The 21,874-nt window shown below is 40.5% G+C and overlaps 1 protein-coding gene across 2 annotated transcripts in view; it reads right to left on the bottom strand.

Moving 5' to 3' along the window:
- Window positions 1-21,573, bottom strand: part of MBOAT1 (membrane bound O-acyltransferase domain containing 1) — a 71,572-nt gene extending 49,999 nt beyond the window's left edge. For both annotated transcript variants that reach the window (XM_053977891.1, XM_053977881.1), the window contains exon 1: window positions 21,484-21,573. In XM_053977891.1, coding sequence (XP_053833866.1) covers window positions 21,484-21,573 — 90 coding nt within the window. The remainder of the gene's footprint in view (window positions 1-21,483) is intronic.
- Between the last annotated feature and the right edge of the window lie 301 nt (window positions 21,574-21,874).

The following is a 21,874-nucleotide window of genomic DNA, read 5'->3' as shown; positions in this document are numbered from 1 at the left end:
TTCATATAACCTCCTCTATTTACTTATTTCTATGTACCATTTTAAACACCTTTAGTGTTCACATGCATACACACAAAGGCTGAGAGTTCATCTGACAGTGACTTTCTGTCTTCCATTTGACATTAGTTTTATTCTTCATTCTACATACTTAAGGCATCCAAGTAAACAAATCCCTAAGAATTTAACAAATGTTGTGCTGCATCCCAAGTGAACTAAGTCACACTTTCCTTCCTTTCCCTTTCCAAAGAGAAAAGGATTCATACTAATCCCTTTTGGTTATTTCCACTGTTGCTAAAAACACTTTATAAACAGAAAATTCGGGGCTTCTGAACACTGATGAATGGTGTCCAGGCAAAAATAACACGGAAATAAAAATTATATGCCAATTAACCTTTTTCAGAATTGCAAGTCATTTGATATGTGTTTTTAGCTAGCCAGGTCTCTTTGGTGTTACCACCAAAATTTTGCACATCTGGTTTCAACTTTGCTAGCAGAAAGGAAACACCTTTGCTTTTTACAGTCACTTTCTTCCATGCTCTAGAGAGTAAGATGTAATAAAATTAGGAACCAGAGCACATTATATGCTGCCAAAAGAAGACAGTATCTTCCTTTCATTTTCCATGATTAAACACTGGAACACAGAAAGGCAGTCTCATCACAGTATTCTGCAATGACATCTGGAAGACTTGTATCTGAGTCACAGCCAGCTGGAGACAGCCTTGCAATACAGAAACAAGATATCCACACTTTTGGAGAGAGAGAAAATCTGGAACAGTTCCAGTGCAACTGAGTCGATCGTTATTGTTGTCTGGTTAATGAATCCTTTAATTCTTTATTAGTCTCAACTTTAAAAGGCTTGATGGATCCAGAGCAGGTATGAACAACAAAGGAAAAAAATAAGCTGTAGTTCCTCCCTGTATTCTTTCAAATTCTGTAGTAGCAATAACTCAGCAGTGATGTTTAGATTGCAAATCTGAGTTTTACACAAAGTTAGCAATCAGGTCAAACCAACCCACCAAGCACCCATGATGCTGATGCAAGAATAGCCAAACACAGTGGTTTCAAGATCCCCTTATTGGATTATGCTGTAATCCTATCCCTCAAAGTACACAAAAGGTCAGTTCCATCTGTCTTGAGCCTTTGTATCTTCTCCCATTTTTAACAGGGTAAAACTTGGCAAACATTGGACCGGTACTGTATGAAGGGGAAACACTAACATCTAGGGATTTGGAACCACATTTTCAGTCACCTCCATCAACAAGCAGGGCCTTTTCCATAGGAAAGTCATCTCCTCAACTTCCTAACCACCCTGAGAGGAAATCCATATAATTTTTTGCTCAGTATTTATTTGATCCAATTAACCATTTGCAAGTGGGCACTTCTAAGGGCAAATGCCAGTTGGCAAATCACAAAATAAAGGTTCTAAATACATGGAGTTAAATAGATGCATCTAAAAATTTCACCCTTTGCAGGACATGAGCCTGATGTCAATAACACTGAATGGGAACAATTATCACTTTTTGTGCTGGGAGCAAACTGGGTCCATGGTGAAGGCTGGGGAGGGAAAAAAACCTCAAATAAAAGTAGGAACTTGTCAAATCCCTATAACAGAAGAGCCACGAAGCCATAGAAGATTTCCAAAGAGAGAGGTAAACATGTTACTTGGTACACTGAAAAATTACTGAAAAAAATCCCACCAAAATCTTAAAAGGAGAAAAGAGAATGTGAAATGGGAAACAGAAAATATTAAAGGATTCAAAACCTGAGTATACTCCTTTAAACCAAATCATTACAAAGAGTCTTGGTCACTGCATCTTGTAAGTGAAGGTAGGCTACTGATAACCTACTTCAGGAAGTTTCATTTCTTCTCACCCCATAAGCCTTGCATCTGCATATTTCCCTGTTTAAAAAAGTGGCAATACACAGTTCAGAGTTACTAGATCACACTCTAGGAAGAGATAGTTAAGTACAAACACATAGCTTCTTATTTTAGTGCTTTTAACCTTTTCCTTGCAGTTAAGTATTGGAAGGAAATATCCTGCATTCTGTTTTGACCACAAAAATACTTTGTTTTTCCTCTACTGCATTTTTCCTCCCTTAGGCTTGCAGAAAATCTGATCTCACTTTCCAAAAATCTAGGAGGATATAACAAATTGACCACGCAGTTTTCTTTAAACTCCAAATGCCAATTAAGTCCATTACCCAAACCAGACCATCCTCTGCAAGCAAAATTCCTATTAATGCTGTAACTTTGACAATCACTACAAGCAGTCACACTGCTAACTTGCCCCTTGTTGGATGACAAGGTGCTGGTGTATCCTCAAGAGCACACAATCTGTAGATAAAAACCAGGCATGTTGGACATTCACACACATTCACAGAGAGAGGTACAAGTGTGTTTGAGCACAGCCAGGCTGTCAGAATATTCACAGCCAGCATTCAGGTCCATGTCCACTTCAACATGTAGCAGATGATGCAATCAGGTTATAGATATGGCAGAAGATACCTCTAATTTATTCCAGGCCTTAGACTTACCAGCCAAACGAGAGAATAAAGGTTTAAATCTGCATTTCATCTGCTGAGCAGAAATATAAGAACAGAGGCCTCTCATGGTGGTTCAGTATAAAGATGAAGTTACAGCTCATGGTCAAGATACTCTGTTGCCATGTACTAATGAGATTCTGAGCAGTACTTTAGGAGATTGCTATAAGGTTTTTATCTGGTAAATTAGACTTTCTCCTCTATTCACAGACTTAACCACAGGCAACCAAAGAGCTCTTTTCAATACTTGGAAAAGCATAAAGAACCTTGCTAACAGAAACTACTGCCAGCAATAGCAACTCAAGTCAAACCACTGTCTGTGGAATACAACAGCGCTTGGGTAGTATTTTGGAAAGGGAATGCCATAATAAAGCATTCCACTCTGCCAGAGATCAGCCCCTTCTTCCAGGGTGATGCCTTTTTCCCAAAGAAAAAAGCAAGAACTACAGAAATGCAGTAATTTGTTTTCCATGTTTAAAAGATTATTTTGTACATATAACCAAAGACACCTGGCAAACAACATGTTTAAGTTCACTTTGCTGGAGACATTTCTCCTTTGATGTTGAGAAACAGACCTGCTGTTATTACAGCATTTCATAACATCAAAAGTGTGATATTTAGAAGGGGCGTGTTGGGAATGAGAGATGGAATAGTCTTTAATCAGATCTCAAAGACATCTGATACTTGCTGAAATTTCTCAAAATATTTTGATCTTCCAGACTATTTTTATGAACCATAAGGACAAATATCCTCTGCAAAGATCATTTAGCTCTACACAGGGAGAGGACAAGTGCCTCCAAAAAGGAGGGCAATACCATAGAGATCATGTCAAGTTTCCCACTGCTAGAATTCTGACGTAGCTTCCATGAAGGAAAAGGATTTGTGTAACATCGTCCATGCAGTTCCCCTTATTGCCCACAATGGTATTGCTTTGCACAGAACTCAGTGCACTGAGAGCCAGCACAAACAGGTATTTATTTGTAAAGGAAGCAGAATGGACTGTCACTTGCAGGATGCTGTACTTTCTGTTCATAGCCAGGTACTGCGGACTGCAATCAGCATGGATCAGAGAGGAGAAAAATTAATTTACATCGGGGAAATACTGATTCCACTACTGACATGTCACATCTCCAGTACAGTACTATACAGAAACAACTTATTTTCTCTGGCTTTGTGTTGTAGGAGTCCTATGGAAGATTTTGCAGGGGCAGAAGCAAAGGCTTGAAAATAGAACTTCTGTCATGGGAGAGACAGAGAGAGAAAAGCATATATGCATGACTCATTTAAGATTATTGTCCTTTTCAGAAGCAGCACTAAGTTGTCATAGCCTTGGCATTTTTTGTGCAGTTGCATGCAGAAGATGGACTTGGTGAAGTAGAATATACAAAATTGACAGTATTTTGGCTTGTTGTGCTGTTTTCCTGGGTAAATTCTGTTTCCCTACTTACAGGGTCAAATATCCTTCCATGATTTAGACTGTAAACTTGAAACAGATGTTCTTTCTGGATTACCTCTATGAAACCACTAACAGAATAATCACTAGCAGGACACAAAATACAGTTATAGATTAAATCCTGAGTCATCAAAAATTTTAAAAGAAAAGCATTTAAGTCAAAAGTAAGCTTGAGAAGTCAAATCTACATTATAATGCTAAGTCACACTCCCATACACTTACCTTTGATAAATTTAATATGTGGACCTGATCCAAAAACAGCTTTAGCTCACTGTCAGCAGCTCTCACATTGAGCTGTAATGACTCTGTATGTTGAACAGATGTTTAAGCAATGATCATTTATGTGCAGCAATGTTCTGCCACTACCTGTACCTCATTAATTACTGCTCTTTCAGCGAGTGATGCCAAATGATGAAATTCCCTGGTATCTCAGATAGTCAGCACTAATTCTTACCCGTAATAGGAACAGCAGGAAAATCAAACAATCTGGAGCCTTAAGTCATTCTGGTGATTCTTTTAAACCAGAACACCTCTAGGTTATTAGAAGATGTCTTGCTTCTTCAGACTGCTCAGCAGTGAGGCACACTAATTACAATACCTTTAAGTCCAAAAATACTTTAAAATAATAATTTGACATACTTCTGTTCCGGTGGAGTATTTTACAGTATTACGTGTCAGACATGTCTAAAAGCAGAACTACAGCTAGGAGGTCAGAGTATAGAGGGCATTTTAATAAGAAAAGGAAAAGAGGACTGAAATATTGCTATCCAAACAAGAAGTTTGGCACCCAAAAAAAACCAAAAACAAAAAACAAAAACATAAACATAAACAAAAACACCAACAAAATTAACAAGCAAAAAAACCCAATACCAGAACTAACCAGAACTACCAGCTTTGCTTCCTCAGAAAAGAGTTACTTGGATCAAGTACTTCTGATAGGAAAGATGGCATCTTGTAACATCCACCCTCCTTGGTTATGCATAGATGAAGAGGGAATAGACTGTATGTATGACTTTATCATACATTACTCCATCACTCCAGCTCTTCTGTCAGGTATGCTCAGAAGGCCCCATTTAAACATATGTAAAGTTAGGAGAAAGATGCTTAAGTGAAAATTAACAGAGACAAGGAAGACAACAACTCCAGGAGAGTAAAATAAAGCAGACACTTGAGTCCCTGCAAAGACTTCTCTGAAAGTCCCTAAAATTCTAAGAAGTTCCCAGGGTGGGAACATCACAGCAATGCTTCCCCCCTCTCTTTCTAAGCCACCTGCAGGGCTCAGGCACCTATTTGGAGCTTGGATCCTTGGTTTCCATAATCATTAAATACACCACTTCCCCACCTTTTTCTCACAAAGGAATTCTTGGGTAATAGATGCTGACCCCAGCTAGTCTTTTCAGATGTGATGAGAGCACCAAATCCCAAACAGGTATTTCCACACCACCTCTCAAGAGCACAGCTGAGCTCCCAATCCACAACACTGTGTCCCTTCATCCACCACAGACAATGGATGGACACAACAGCACCAAAAAGGAAGCAGGACCAAGACAGGTCTCATTAGACATGATCCAGTTCGAGTTTACTAGCCTCAAGTACTAACTGATCCTGAGATTTCAGTCCAGTTTCTACATCTGCATTCTTGAGTAAATAACTCCAAAGAAGCAGCACTAAACAGCATCAACACAGACCTGATTTTTCTCCCATCACATTTAAAGGTTTAGTTTTTAAAAACTTAGAACAAAAAACAGTAATCCAAGCACCTTTACATTTTGTCTGTGTAACTGATAAGTACACAGTTGATTTATTCAAAACACAAAGAAGGAATACAGACAAATGTTTGTCTGCCCAACCACCCTCCTGTGACTTCAATGTAAATTATCTTCCCCAAATACCAAGAGGGCTTGCCTGAACGCAGGGATGGCAGGATCCTTACAGCAGTGTTTGTAAAGTCCCAATTCACAAACACACTTAACTTTCAGGCCAGATGAAAGCCTTGAGCCTGCACATATTCATCAATTTAAAAATAAAACAGTAGGCTTAAAGTGCAATCCGTCACTGTAATAGGAACTGGCACATCTAAAATAACTTGCCCAATTCTTGCTCCTGCAATGTCTGTGCAATTCTATTTTCAGCTCCTTTTCTATAGAAAAATGTCAGTGGTCTTTAAAAAGCAAATCAATATAAACAGAGCAGTTTTGTTCTCATTACCCCAGTGATATCCCAGAAAGTGCACACAACAGAAAGAAATAAATATCAGTAAGGGGAAAAAAGTGCCAACTTGACAGGTAATTCTATGCCAAAAGAAAGTTGTTTTTTTCCCCACTGTAGAAACTGTCAGCACTGTGCTAAATTTAAGCACATTATCCTTGGAATTAGTGGCTTGATCAAAGACTAAACTTTTCAGACATCAGAATGGTATTATGTAACACTTTATTAGGCCCTTAAACACAGAAAATCTGGAACATCCTGTATTAAAATGCTCAGTCATGTTCACAGTAACTTAAAACAAGGGCGCTGTAAAGATCAGCATATTAGGATGTGCTTAAAACATTTATGCATTGACTTTGCTACAGAAAAGGATAGATTTTATCTGTCCTTACACTCATCGCGATAGCAGAGCTAGTCAATCTAAATTTCTTTTCATTTCAATGGGGAAAAAAGGCAATTCTTGGTTGCAGTTCATCCAATCCTGAAGCATAACTCTAAAACAGGTACTTCTACTGTAAAAGTACTCCAGATTAGTAAGTTTAGATGCAGAAATGTACAGTACAGACTTATAAACAGTATTTATACTACACACACTAATTTTACCGAAGCAAAAAGAAATCTCTGGATTGTGAAACTGGACTTCATTTAGTTTTAAGAAATGAAGTTTTCAAAAATGACCCATAGTTTCTCATGTTTCAATTTTTGGTTTAACACTTAAAGACACCATAAAAAGGTATCATATTCCAGATGCTGGTACTCTACACTGATTTCAAGTGCCTGAAACAGAACTGGGATAAAACAAAACAAAACAAAGCAAAACACAAACCTAAAACCAACCAACCAAAAAAAGGTGCCAGTCAGGAGAAAAGCAAACTAGTATATCTATTGCTAGATATGTGTGGAAGAGTTTTAGGGTAACAATGCTCCCACACAATGGGTGTAGTCAAACACACTCAGTTTCCTGCTTCCCCAAGTAGGTGCTACAAACTTCACTTCTTCCTGTGCTCTTCCTTGCCTAAGCAGTTTTCTGTCTCAGAAATACACAGGAACAGCACTTGCAGAGAGAGTGAAGAACAAAGCAAATGCTTCAAACAAGCATAGAAATGTAATTTTGGGGTATATCAACATGGAAAGGTGGAGATCTTGCAACAGATGTTGCTGTCTTATGTTCCAACCTGGCAAAATAAAGGGAGACCATACCCTCGCCACTAATGCAGTCAACAGAATTTGGTGAAAGAGGTACAGAAAGTATTCCCAGCTACCTTTCATGGGCAGAAGAGGACACACAAAACTTTTGGGAAGCCAGCAGTAAGGGGCAAGGAAAATATGCAGTGAATCTGCAGAGAATTTTTTTTTTTCTTTAGAATTAATTTTCAGTCAGCTCAACCAGATGCACATTAGAGAGGTTTTTCACATGGGGAAAAAAAAAGAAGCATGGCACAAGGGCAGGAAATATATGCACAACCACATTTTTTGGCAGTGAACCTTAGTGAGAACCATTTAATTGGGAAAATCAGTTTATATTTAGACAATTATATTTGCAAACATAAGAGATAGTAAAACTTATTCTTTTTGCTTCCAAAAACAATGAAAACTTTATATTTTCCAGCAGCTTGCCGAGTCACTCATTTCCCCCAAGGCACTTGATTCTGCTGGCCAGCAGATTTTCTAGATAGCTATTTTCTTCATTTTTAGCCTATTTCCAAAGAACTGTGTGTGTGCTGCTTTTTTTTTTTTTCTTAATTTAAATACAATTATCCTCATTTAATTCCTTTGCTTTTACAGTGACCATGTAGAATCTGCAAACCTCTCTTAACTGCCAGCTCCAGATACTCACTTTCACAACCACAAAATACTGGTCCTTCCTATTGTTCTACAGTTTAAAAGTGAAATTATCGCTCTTTGTTTTTCAATATATGACCTGTTTATCTAACCTTCATTTATGTGGGCTGCAGACTTATATTTAATCCCTTCAGAACTGTGACAGGAAGAGAAGACACCAACAAAATGTGCACAGTGACAATACCCTGTTGTGGCTTTTTTTCTCCTTCCTTATTTCTGCTCAGAATTTGCAGCATACTTGCTTCATGGTCATTTATTTTGGATTGTGAACCATGCAAAAAGACAAGAACATAACCCCAGCTGTTTAGCTATGCCTGTTACAGGCACCTTACATCTACAGCAAATATCTCTGAAAGCTGAACTTTGGAGCATGTGTAATTTTAGGCATCAGCTTCACACACTATTGAAAACAAGTAACTTGGAGATGAGAAGTGGTCAGGACTTGGCACAAGTCAAACATCTCAACCACCATTAATTAACTTATTTGGAAATCATCAGTACCTTTCAGAAGTCATGTTCTGAAGGAATTTTAGGGATTGCCCTGTCAAATTAAACAAACAAATAACAAAAATGAAAAGAAGCCCATATTTCCTAGTTTTCAAACTTAGCAACCAAATCAAAACACAAGCTAACAGGAAAACACACAGCATGAACAAGCGTCAGTTGGTGAATAAAGAAATGCAAACAAACAAAAAAAAAGAAGATATATTTGGCTCCTGCTATAAATTAATTTTATTTGCACTATACTATATTTGAGGAAAAAATATTTAATTTCCTTGCCTCATTAAAGTCTTCTTTACATATCCCCCCACTGGAGCTCTGTAGTTCTATTTGCATGCAGTACAGCAGAACCTTGGTTTATAACGCTGATATTTTCCAAAGATAACTGTGATATGAGGAGGAAAAAACTCACTCACCTTTGCTTAATCATGGTACTTTTGTATTCTTGCTATGCTTATGAGTCAGCAATAGCAGAAACTTAACTTGCTTTTCTTAGGCAACGGCAATAAGTCTCACTTTTTCCTCTTCAACAGTTAGGAAAAAAAGAGAAGAATGTCCTTACATTTTAAAATTATTACACTGATGCTCCGACTGTGCAGTGACAGGCAACTTATTACCCAAGAAACAAAGTACAACAACAAAATTCCAAAAACTCCAAGTGAACTCTTCTCAAAACACCTTAAGAATTTGAACATAGCCAGGGAAAAGAAACTCAACAATCCTTTAAGTTGCATAAACAATTACAATTTCCCTTTCAAGCAAGCGCTTTACACATAAAGCCTAAAAAAACATGCTTTGAAAGAACTAGGACTTTGCACGATCTGCCCAGCTGGCTTAGGAAATGTACTTCCACCTCTCTATCGCAAGGTTTTATACCACTAACATCTGGATATTTCAGAGACACTTTGAGGAAGCATTTCAGGTCTGATTTTTAGCAAACTTCGCTATCTCAAAATGCACATGGCGTTCTTCCCACTGTTGCTATAGCACCAAGGTGCAGATTCAGATTTGTGGAGCGTTTCAGTTTCTCTGATGCTGGGAGACACCCAAGCAATGAGTGGCACAGAGTTTATATGGGACAAAGGGAGAGGAGACTCAGGAGCCAGAGGTGACCAGCGACCTGGGTCCCCAAAGACCACCTGAAGCTTTTCCAGGGCACAAAGCACTAGTTCCACCTGTCAGCAAATAAATGAGGCCACTGTCTCATAGGTAGAAATTCTCCAAGCAATTGCAGAAACATGATCCTAGACACAGCAAATAGGCACACTTGCCATTTAGGCCCTTCTAAAACTGGGCAGGTACGTCATCTTTATTAATGACTGTGTTCAAGAACTCAAGTGCCACAGGAAAAAGAAGGAGAGAAGGCAGATACAGAATCTATTTTCTCCTGATAATCATTTAAACACTAACTCAACTCTATCTAGGCAAAAAAATAAACAGGAAGCCTGAGACACCTAGGCAACTGAGGTAATGGTGCACATAAAAATGTATGACTGATAAAGAGATAGATAACAGACTACAGATCAGGATGTCAGAACCCTATCAAAGGATGAAGGCAGACTTCACCAGACACTTGCTGGCATAATCCATTCAAAGAATATATGCAGATCACAAAACTATCAAATACAGCATTAAAGATATGCAGCATGAACTGAACAGAGTGGAAGTGCTCAGCATATGGACAAAAATCCCCCAGCAGTTAATAATCAGAACAGAAAAGTAAGAAGATAACCCAACAGGGGAATACATTTCAAATCATATAAGGAGCCAGTTACTTTTTATATAAACTAATAAGCAGAAGGACAGCTGCAGCTGGGGCTGCCTGAAAGTGGGATGTGAGAGAAGTGACATCTCCTGGGTGTTGGCTAATCTTCCCTGCAGAGATCTGGTGCTTCCTGCTATATTATCACCATGTGAAGAAACTCAAATAATAAATCCAGCATAAGTCAAGGTCTGGGAGGGGATGATGACTCGAGCAGAGCCACCCACCCATAATGGAAGTAGCCATGCTTTGGACTGTCAGCAGTAATTTGGGATCCTACAGGCATCAGGAACACCAGAAGAAGGGCTGACAGAAACCAGCGCCAACAGAGGGAACAAGCCCTGAAAGGAGCCAGCAAAAAAGCAGGTACTTCCAAAAGGTTTTTCTTTTAAGCTATGCTTACCCTAGAAACTCATGTCTTTCATAGAAACACGCAAGTGCACTCTGGCTCTGGCCAAGTTCTTGGCCTTCACAGCCTCCTGTTGAAAGGGTTTCACAGCCAGGTCTGGACTACATAAAAAACACCTTAACCTTAATCACTGTTGAATCTGCCACCTATCACGTTTCTCTGAACGTGAAGAAACACTGGGAGACAGAAGGGAATAAATCCCTTCTTTGCTTGACCAAAAAGACTGTGAACTCCTCATCCCTGGAGGTGTTCAAGGCCACCTAGGGCTCTGAGTAACATATTCTAGTGGAAGTTCCCTGGCATAAGGGTTGAAGCTAAATGATCTTTCAACACATTCTATTACATGATCTAAGGCCTAGATCAATTTCTTTCATGCTGCTCACATACACTTTCACCATGATCCCTCTTAAAAGTCACATTTCTAAAGCAAACCTCTCTGTTACTTCACATTGCTTCAGCAGGTTTAAGAAAATAAGCTTACCCTGTATTTTTTTTTTCTTTTATCTAGTTCAAATTTTCATGCTGGTTCATGGCAAAGAACAGCTATAGTCATCTTTTCATTGACAAAACCAACCACAATGGAACAGAAATATAGTAATGTCATTCTGCCCTGACCATTCTTTGTTCTAATCCTCATTTTATTTACTGATTAGCATCAGCAGAACACCTCTGAAACTTTCTTTTTTCCAAACTGCTGAGCCCATTTTCTTCTCTGCAATGTTAGGTTTGCAAATTGGGAAATAATACCCTATCAGAGAAGTAGTAATAAAGGTAACACAAAATTAAAATTATATTCTCTGAACAAAAAACAAACAAGTGTTTTCTCTCTCAAGAGTCTATCATATTGCACAGTGTCTCACAGCAATATGCCTACACTTTCAACATTCTTGTACAAAGTAGGGAAAACCCACCCATACTCTGAATGCAGTGTTATTGTTGCTGTGGCAACTACAGACCACAATTTTTTGCCTCTAGAGAATTAGCATGAACACAAACATACACAGAGGCAAAGAGCAAAGACAGCTGTGGGTCCTAACCGTGCCTACAACTCACTGTGGAAGCCTAGTGCTGCCATCAAAAACTGGATTTAATTTTTAAAAAATGAACTTTAACTTCTCAGTCACTGTCTCCATTTGTCCACACTTTGTTTTCACCCTCAATACAGCATAGTTGGCAAAATATCCTGAGAAACCCTGGCACATAAGAATTGTAAATGTCAGACTACTTAAACTACACTTATGAGTGAACAGAGTAATTATAAAACTCTCTCTACAACAGATAAATTAGTGATCGATCAGCTGGAATTTGCTGGTATAAATATTTAAGGCAAACTGTAGGAGTCAGGGATTTGAACCTGCCCTCTATGTGTGTACACATGAGATAAACAATCACTACTGTACTCTCTTTAACACTACTTTGCACTGGTAATAGGGGAAAAAAAACCTACTTTCCCCAGTTTATAATGTCATTTAAGCCAGATGTAAGAGTTAAAAATGAAAACTTTTCTATTCAGTGGTCCTTTAAAAATAAAAAGTTTTACTTAAAACCAATACATGAGCATGAAAACAAGCACAGGAGTTATTCAAGAAATACTGAAAGCAGGAGGTCCTCTATTTTATGCTTTACCTTGTCATTTTGCCTTCCCCATTCCTGCCCTATCTACATACCAGGGCCAAATTGCACTTGAACAAGAAACCACAAATGAAGAAATTGCTGAAGTCCAATTAGAGCTTTGTCACAAGACCAGTGCCTATGGAAGCAGCAAACATTCACCCATTTCATTACAGTCAGCATTTGAGGTCTGTTTCTTGGACTGAAGTTGCTATTTAGCTTTTCTAGTATTATGCACGTAATCCAAAGAAATTATTTAAAAGAGTATTTTCTTGCCTCCTGTTGTGGTTTGACACTGGTGCAATGCCAGTGCCTCTATGAAAATACACTTTTTTAATATAAATTCTGTGAGATGTTATTAGGAACAGAGTAGAGCAGGCTTAAGCTTAATAACAAAGGAAAAAAACTTTATTAAACTACTACTACTATAAAAGACACACACACTAAATTTAGGATGAAGACTTTCTAAAACACTCTTCTTTTCACTTAATTTCTAGAACAACTACTATAAAACATTACTCGGGATTTCTGATTAAGTTGCTACTTTTCAGATAATTAATACTCAGTTTATTTAGGGAGAGAGGAGTCTTTCTTGTACTATGGACTTCTCAGGAAACACAGTTGCTACTTCTTGTGTTCTCATGTCATACATGGCAACTGTTTGGAGAAAATCTGTCAGTGTGATACTTTTTTTTCATGTTATAGTGCTTTCACTACTATGCATGGACAGATTGTCTATAGGGCTCCTTTAAGGATGCTTTGCTACGGACTAGAAGAGACAACAGTTCAGCTTTTCATTTTGGGACTACAGTCTCTCTCTATTTTCCCTTTGGGGCTGAGGGTCTAAGAATAGAGATTATTTTCTTCTTGAAGATAGAGGGCATCACTACACTCTCTTTAGCGTTTTTCTGTTTTTTCCATTCCTGGGCTGGTAGTTGCTGAAGCAGGTATTTTTGGTTTACGATTGTATTTCTTTAAAAATGCAGTCTCTGTTGTAGGAGAATTTGGTTTAGTTTATGGCTAATAAGAAAAGTCTAGCTAAAAGCTACTCTATCATCTCTTCTTACTTAAAAATTTCTTCTTCTAACATCTCAGGTCTCAGAGTATTTCTTTTCTACTTGAAATTGAAGAGGAGTAATATTTTACAAAGCTTTCATTTTTTAGAAAAGGGTTAAAAGTCTCGGACTCCCCGGACAGCTGAAATCTTTGTCCAGAACTCTCAACTTTTATACCGGGTATCTTCCTTCCCTTTCTCTTTCTTTTTTGCCAGTAAATTTCTAGGTGCCATCAGGCTCTTTGTCTCTTTCTCTTTTGGTGGGGGGAATAAAGGTATTTTTGTTTCTCTCTACCTTTCTGTCTGTAGGAGCTGGCCTGGTTCTAGTCGCTTTACCCTTCGCTTACTTTGATTAGGTTGTATGGCTTCCCCTCCCCCACCCAGCCTGTGGCTGGGTAGGGGAGGTCTGCACTGTACTTTTTGACGACTGGAACTAAAGAGAGTTCTTCTGGGAGTTCTTGCTTTTAACTCCCTGTGTTCTCAGAGGTGTGTCTACACTTTTAGTGGTTACTCTAGGTGCTAATATTTAAACTTGACTACTGATTGGTTTGACTTAACTTCCTGAAAAAAATTACTTCTGTGTCAAACCACAACACCTCCCTTTTCCATCCCAGATGTCCCCAATCTGACATACTCACTGAACTTGAAGACCACAGAATATAATCTCTCACTGATCAAAAATTTAAAACTTGCTATTCCATAGTGTTGCCAGGTCTTTGTCTGGGTTTTAGCAGCCAGATACACACACTCAGGTCTATTTGTTTTTTGCTTAAGTCATCTAGGTAGGCAGCTCATATGCTTTGAGACAGCTTTCCACCCACTACACTGCAGAGTGTGACATGAGGGTACAGGCAAAACTCCCATTATCCAGACAGTCTGTCACCAGGCAAACGCCAAATCTCACAAGGACAAAGCAACCAGAAAGAGGGAAATGAAGAATTGTTCTGATGTTTAGTGTTTGTTTTGCCTCAGACCAGATAGCATGGCAACACTCATTCTACAGACTGATTGATTGACTTTATTAAAAGTTTTCAGAACAATGAGTACCATTTCCCATTGAAGAAAAAAATAAAAATAATTCCTGGCTGGAAAAGCTGTCTAGTTAATACTTTGGATTTTGGTTTTAAAAATTGCCTTCTATTTGGGTATTTTACTAACAGTTAGAGGAATGATTGAGAACAAATTCTTTGGAAATTTGTAAATGATTCAACATATTTCATTCAAAAATATGTTTACAAGAGTTTTTCTCCTCACACTATTAAGATTGGTTTTTTAAAGCCTGAAATTTTCTTATCATGAGGGAAGCTAAAAACACAAGAGAAAATATATTTCCACTCAACTCCATTAAGGATGCAACATACTGTAAGTAGGCCCCATCCAAAAAACTTCTAAAAAAAAACATTTCTGTCAGAATGTGTGCTTTTGGTTGTACATCTGTGCTCACCTGTGATTTTGCAAAAGCTGTTTAAAATGCTTTAAGCTGGGGGAAAAAAAGGACTGGTGAAAATAAAAATTCCCAAACAAGGTCATAAGAAGGGAGAGTGATGCAATCTTGCTCTGGGAAAGGACCACCCAAAGGGTTTCCCTTCGCTGTTTTTCTCCATGGGCCATTCGTTCTCTCTGTTGGCAGAGGCAGGCCTGGCTGACCTGCCTGAGCCCTGTGCAGAACGGGCTGGATTCCACCTATTCAGGAGTGACCAAACAAGCCTGACCAGTGCTGCGTGCTGAAGGAACCACCAGGTGAAGGTCAGAGAATTCCACTATGTCCATCTCAGCAAGTGCTGAGGTGGAGCAAAAATGGCACTGAAGAGCAAAGTAGCTGAGGTTGAGGTGCCTCCTTCCTGTGACTCATTGTCTGGAGGGTCTCAGGTCAGAGGAGCTGAACTCAAGTGCTGTGTGCCCCTCAACAGCTGAGGGACTGCAGGTCCCTGGGGAGCACCCTCTGGCTTCACATTCTCAGAAAGGAACCCTGTGTAGATTCTCCAGGGCCACTTAGTGTCCGAAGTGTGCCCAGTGGGGACAGTCAAGGGCTTCCTTCCAAAAGCACACTCCTGGTCCAAACTACATTTTAACATAAACAGTCTCATCACTATTAGTGAACTAACTGTAGAAATTTTTGCATCAAGCTGTACTTTTAAGAGCGGGCCTGAGTTTCTGGAAAAGCTCCTTAATGACCCTCACTAGACTATCCAAGCATCCAGGAGATGAAGTTTGGTACCCTCAAGGTTATCTGTAACTACTAAGTAACATAAAGAAGGATTTTTTTCACTCCAAAGTAAAACATGGCCCATTGACATATTTTAAAAATCATGTTACCTGTTACTTGATTTTGGACAAGTACAAAAGGTTGGATTCCTGCAGTAATGCCAAGCCCAGTGCTGCAGCCTCCCCTGCCCAGGGACTAGCAGCAGCACTTGGCAGTTTGGCAAGCCTGCCTCCAGTGCTGCCCATCCTTGTGAACTGTAACGGGAGCCAAGGAGCAGCCAGAGTGCAAAATACCGTGCCAGGCTGGCAAACACACAGCAAATCCCTAAGCATCAGGGGCTCCCCTGAAAACACAGAGCCAGCTCTGTGCTCAGCGCCTAGACCTCTAGGCTGGAGCCCAAGAGTCTTCATCACTACTTTAGATTTTCTCAAAATAGCTGCAGAGCACCACTAAATCAGTGGTGGCGTGATTAATACACAGAGAAGGTTTCAGGGAGCTTTATGCAGCCCTTCAACATTTATTTTTACAGATCTTGTTTAACACAGATGAGAAGGAAAGTGCTTAAAAGGTGGAAAATTGTAAGCAGCTGATCCCAGTTGCACTTTTGTCCCTTGCCAAATTAAAAAACTCCAGGATGGAGTTTTAGGACAGGCTTTGTTTTTAAGGCATGAGGGATGTGGAAATATTTACACTCATAGTATCAAGACATCAGCCATAAGGTTCAAGACTACAGTGCCAAACACAGTGAGAACATGTTGGAAAAGGCAACACACATTTCCAAAGCAGAGAACGTGTATTTATTGTAATTGTTAGTCATAGCTGACCTGAACAGAAAAAAAAATGCTTTGGGTCTCCTCTGGGGCCTTAAACTTTGGAAGAAAGTAACATAGCACTGTCCCAAGATTGTCCCAGGAGGATACAGACTCCTGGATCTTGCACAAGTGACTGAAACAAGTCAGAGACTGGATTCACTGTAAATGCACTATGAACTGCCCTGTTCACAAGCACCTGTTAAACTGGGGACCCAAACGAGGGTCACTAAGATTCTTCCTCTGTTCTTTACATCATGCCTTCTCCTTCATGGCATTATAATAAGAAGCTAATGGTTTCTTTTAAGGAAAACAGTTTTACAAAACCAAAGTATTCAAAAGTCAGAAAAGCTCAATATTAAAGTTGGTTTTGGCAATGTAAGTAATATTTCTCTATAAATGTGTTGAATTCAAATTTCATTTATTATTTCTTTTTGCTTCTCAAATTACTAAAATTTACATAGCTTTTTTTTGCACTTGAGTGTGTTAGGCAGGGAGGGATCTAATGTAACAAATACTGCTGCAATTCAAAATGGAAATGTAGAATTTTCAGCTGTAAAATAATGACATTAGGAAATTGAAATGTAGCATAGTTCATACCAACCACGACAGTTTTTTCCAGAACTTCAGAGCAGCTTTTTTCAGTTAAAAACCTGATACTAACCCTGCTTAAATCTTTAATGAACTTCCACCTTCAATTATCTCACTTTGGTCTATGACAAATTACCTTTCTTTCCTCAGCATTACATTTTCTAATGTCTCTATTGACAACCATTAAAGGATCCTCAAAGTTCACAGACTAAAGTCCGTTAAGTTCCTAGAAAGATAGTTTTTTATTTGACTTTACACTGCCCAAAAACTGGATAAGAAAAGTCATGCAAAGAAGCTTGGGACTAACAGATCTTCTGATTAGTTTAATCAAAAAGCAGAGAAGTAAAACTGAAGTCAGACAGAAAAAAAAAGAAAAGAAAAGAAAAATGTTAAGAAAAAAGTTAACAAAACCATCCCTGATTTGGGATTAGAATACATGTTGATTTTTGTAAAAGTTAAAAAAGATACATTGTTTTTTTCTTCTTTCTCCTTTTTAAACCAGTTTACCATCATGCTTTGTGCAGAGAGTTTTTCAAACTTAAGGAATGGTGGAAAGACATTTTTAATACTCCAACTATCCCAAGATTCAGAGGCATGTCCCCGAATACCTCTACAGTTAGTTTTTTTTATTTAAACTGCTGCCAAAATATAAATATGCAGATGACCCACAATGAAAGAATTAAAATGAAAAGTTTTTCATTCCCAGCAGCAGACAAAATTAAGTTCAAGTGAAATTTTTTTTTCCACTTTGGGGAAACATGCTGGCCTCACAAATGGAAACACCAAAATTAAAAGCCCTCTGACAGAAACATGAGAAGATGCTCATACAGGTTTTTGAGGGAATTTTCTCTGAACTTACTTTCCTCAAAGTTAACAGCCTTGGTACTGTCTGACAATAGGTCAGGGTAACAAGGCCTGATAAAATGTAAGGTTTGCTGTACAGCAGTTCACCATTTGCACTAGAGTTGCTACTTCTAAAGCAATAGGTAACCTGGCATATCAAGGGTACTACAAAATAACCTTGGGAAGTGAAACTTTTTAATCATGTGTCTTAACCCTCTGAGCCTGAATTACTTCTAGAGATGCCTAGAGCTTAGGATGGCATGGTAAAACTGCATATGAATAAACAATGCCATTAAATTTCCTTTTAATATAGCTTGAAATAGTATATTTATTTCTTCACGGTATTTTCACATGCACATGCTTTGTTTACATAAATTTCACTATCAAGTTTAATGTTTGACTTCCCATATCTCACTGATTTATTGTAGAAGACTATATCCCGAAATTTGTGATTTTGGGCATGTATAACAAAAAAGTGTATACTTTGCCAAAAGTCATTGTATAAGCAAAAGGGAGAGACAAAATTCCTGCATCAACGATTTGGGGAATACATGGTATGGAAATAAAAAACACCCCAAAATTCATTTGCAAATGCTGCTGAAGGCATACCATTGACCTAGACAGATATTTTTAGAACACAAGTCAACTAAACTTCAAAGTCTGCTTTCCTGAGATATGAGAATTAATTGAACACAGAGAGTCTTTTCATCTTCTCTTTCAAGATCATTAATCTTGTTACCACATATAGCACTTCTTAAAAAATAATATTTCAATGTTAAATTCAAAGATAATCATCCATTGAAGAGACATGCTGACACATCAGGATTGTTTTAGCATCTTAAGCAGAAAACACCGTTATGTCCTCATGCAGTTCACTGTCTCCTAGACAAAATGTGAGCTGTCTGCCAGGTACACAGTGCAGAGAGGAGCTCCATCCTCTGTAATTCTGAGCTGCTTTTAAACCCAAGTCGCAATTTTTTTCTTAAGAAAACCACCAATGTGAAAAACAACATTTTCATAGTCATCCATGCTTCCCATATTGAGTGACACAACAGCTGCTTCTGAAATGACAAAACATTTTCCAAGTACCATTGCCACAGCTTTTCTGCCCCAGGCATGGAAGGGTAACAATTACAACCTTCATTCCTCAGACCTTCAGCTCAACTTTTTTTCTGGTCTTTTACATTGAGTGAAATCGCTCTCATAGCACAGTTCTCATGGAAAACCATCTCTATAAAAGAAGGGACAAGTCCTCTGTTCTTTTAACACAAAGACATATGGCTTTCACATATTACAGTGACCTGAAGGGTCTAAACTCCACCTTTACCTCTTTCTCTCCAGGCACATCCTGGAATTTTTGAAGGTTCAGGGCCAGCCATGCAGAACTGCCAGCTGCATGGACCAGAGGGAGACTGGGACTGTCACCATCCAACAGGCTAAGCACAATGACAGGGACACAGAGTGGCAAACCAGAGATACCTCCTCTGCTGCAGCCTGGGCACCAAGCAGAAGGCACAGAGAGCCTGTCAGCACTGCAGGAAGGGGCTTCTGTAAGACCAGTCCCTGCTCCACATGGGATTCAGATCTGGCAAAATTGTCCTTCATATACAGAGCTCCATTCTGCACAGAGGAGCATGTGACTGAACTTCTCTCTGCTCCAGCAAAACACTCCCTCATTCTTATGAGGAAGAGAAGCTATCCACCTGGCAGAAAAGTCATGTAAAAAAGATTTTTTTTTTTGCTTCTGAGGGCCTTAGCACTGCAGGTCAGAGTTGAGACTCATGCAATTTGAGGGAACAGTGGTGGCACAGTGCTTCCACACGTACCCACAATCTGGGTATATCCTGTTCCAGGACAGCAGAAGTCCTTGATGCTTGGCATGGTGCAGCATACAGCAGTGGGGCAAGAGGAGTGGGGGAAATTTTAAAAAGTATTGACAGCATAATCTCACAGGGACAATTAATTAGAGGGATTTTCAGGTGAGGAAAGTTCTATGTCATTGCAGCTATGCTGCAGTTCTGTGATGAACCCCACAAAAGGGGAGTTCCTCCTGGCCCATCACTGTCCCGTGCCACTTGAGCCAGTAGGGTCATGGGCAGGGACAGCACCCACACCTGCACACACACTCACACAGCCCAGCCACACTGCTGACCTCAGAGCACGTGGCCCCTACTTTCTGCTGTGGGCTCGAGAAGCAAACCAGCAAACACAGAAGTGCCCACCACCAGCACCCATGAGACCAGAGCCCAGGGACAAACATAGCACATAACCAGATGCAGTGAAGAGTTCTCAGGCCCAGAAGAGCATGAGAAGAATCTTCTCCACAGACAACACCATCTCTGTATCACCTCAGCTGAATGGAAGGGCAAGATTTTGAAAGTTTAGAAAGAAAAACTGCAGTCTTTCAAGACTTCATTGTTTGGGAACTGAGTCAGCCCAACACTGTGGTACCACAAACAAGCTGGAACAGTAAATGTTTGCTATTCCTGGTTTCTTTGGTGCTCCTGCATACATCAATCATGGCATGGAATACCTCAAAAAAAGAAGCTATCACTATTCATGTGCCTTCTCCTAAACTAATAGCTCACAGATAATTATAGGCCTTTATTGTTTGACTGTTTTAGTGTTGAGCAACATATCTGTCTTCTTGCATCAAAATCTGTTTTCTGTCAAAAAAAGGGAAAATTGGCATGGTTAGATGAAGGAGTTTAATCTACAAAATGACATATTCCTTAGTCAGCTTTAAAAACAAACTGTAGTAAAAAATGACACATAGCACCACTCACTCTGCAAACAGAAGAAAGCAAATAAATCTCAATCTTCTGTTGATATTTTACCAAGCATACCTCTGCTGCCCTGGTTTCTTAGAGCACAGATCAACTTCCTAGTAGTTTGGTGGAGTCTTTTTCTGTTCAGCACAAACTTCCAGACTTAACTTCCTTGTTGCTGAAAGAATGCAGGAAGGCAGCAGGTGCATGCAGGCTTGAGAGACAATAAAAGGCAGGGGGTAGGGGAGAGCAACGTTTTTCTGCCTGTTAGGGATAAAGTTAACTAGGAGACTATAAACAATTAGAAAACACAACCACAGCCAAAAATCTATGATGCTGTTAAGGATTTAATGCAAACTTGCCCTCCCAGAAGACCACTTGTGTGTCTGTGTGTTCTGCCTATCTCCATATATGCACTTTGCAATTCCATCGGGCACTTGGACTACGTTGGAAGCGGCTTCTAAGCTTCCCTTCTACAGTCCTGTAGCCACGAAAACAGTGCCTGAACGTAAGGATTCCCTACAGGGCACCCCGCATCTCCGCACGCAGTTCCCAGAGGTGGACCAGCACCAGAGCTCCTGAAGCATTCCAAACTCTGCCCCAGTCAGCCTAACCGTGACTGACAGCATCCAGCAGCATCCAGCGGCGACTTCTTGCGAGAGCAGGAAAAGCGCCAGGCATTGCCGGGAAAAACGAAACGCTTCCCCGGTGACAGCAGCCCGACCCCCGCCCAAACCCGCTCCTACCGCGGGCTCTCCGCGCTGCTCCCGAGGCCCCTGGGCAGACACGGTGTGACAGAGACTGACCCGCCGTCCCTGCCGGCCAGGGATCCGCCCTGAGGATGCCGCCCGGGCCCGGCGCTCCCGGCGCGGCTCGCAGCCTCACCTGGTCCAGCGGGATGCCCAGCAGCGCGCTCAGCGGGTGCAGCAGGGTGGAGCCGGTGGTGCGCTGCGGGGCTCCGGGTGGCTCGGCCATGCCGCATCCCCCCCTCCCGCCGCCGCACGGCCCCGGGGCCACCTGCGCGCACCTCCCGCCGCCGCCGCGCCCGCTCCGCGCCGCGCCGCGCCCGCCCCGGGGCCCTCCGTGAGGCGGGACCGCCGCCGACGGCCGGGGCGGGGCAGGACGGGCGCCGGGGGCGGGGAGCGGGAAGCCCTCGCCATCCCCGGGGCCGCATCTGCTGCCTCCCGCCGCCCGCGGGCGCAGTGGCCTTGCGCGGTGGAACCGCGCGCGCCGCGGCGTCCGCGGGTTCGGTGCGGACGGGTGCGCACGGACAGCC

The sequence above is a fragment of the Vidua macroura genome, chromosome 1 (genome assembly GCF_024509145.1).
Source record: "Vidua macroura isolate BioBank_ID:100142 chromosome 1, ASM2450914v1, whole genome shotgun sequence".
NCBI classification, from domain to species: Eukaryota; Metazoa; Chordata; class Aves; order Passeriformes; family Viduidae; genus Vidua; species Vidua macroura.
The sequence above is the reverse complement of the archived record's forward strand: the minus strand, read 5'-3'. Positions and strand labels throughout refer to the sequence as shown.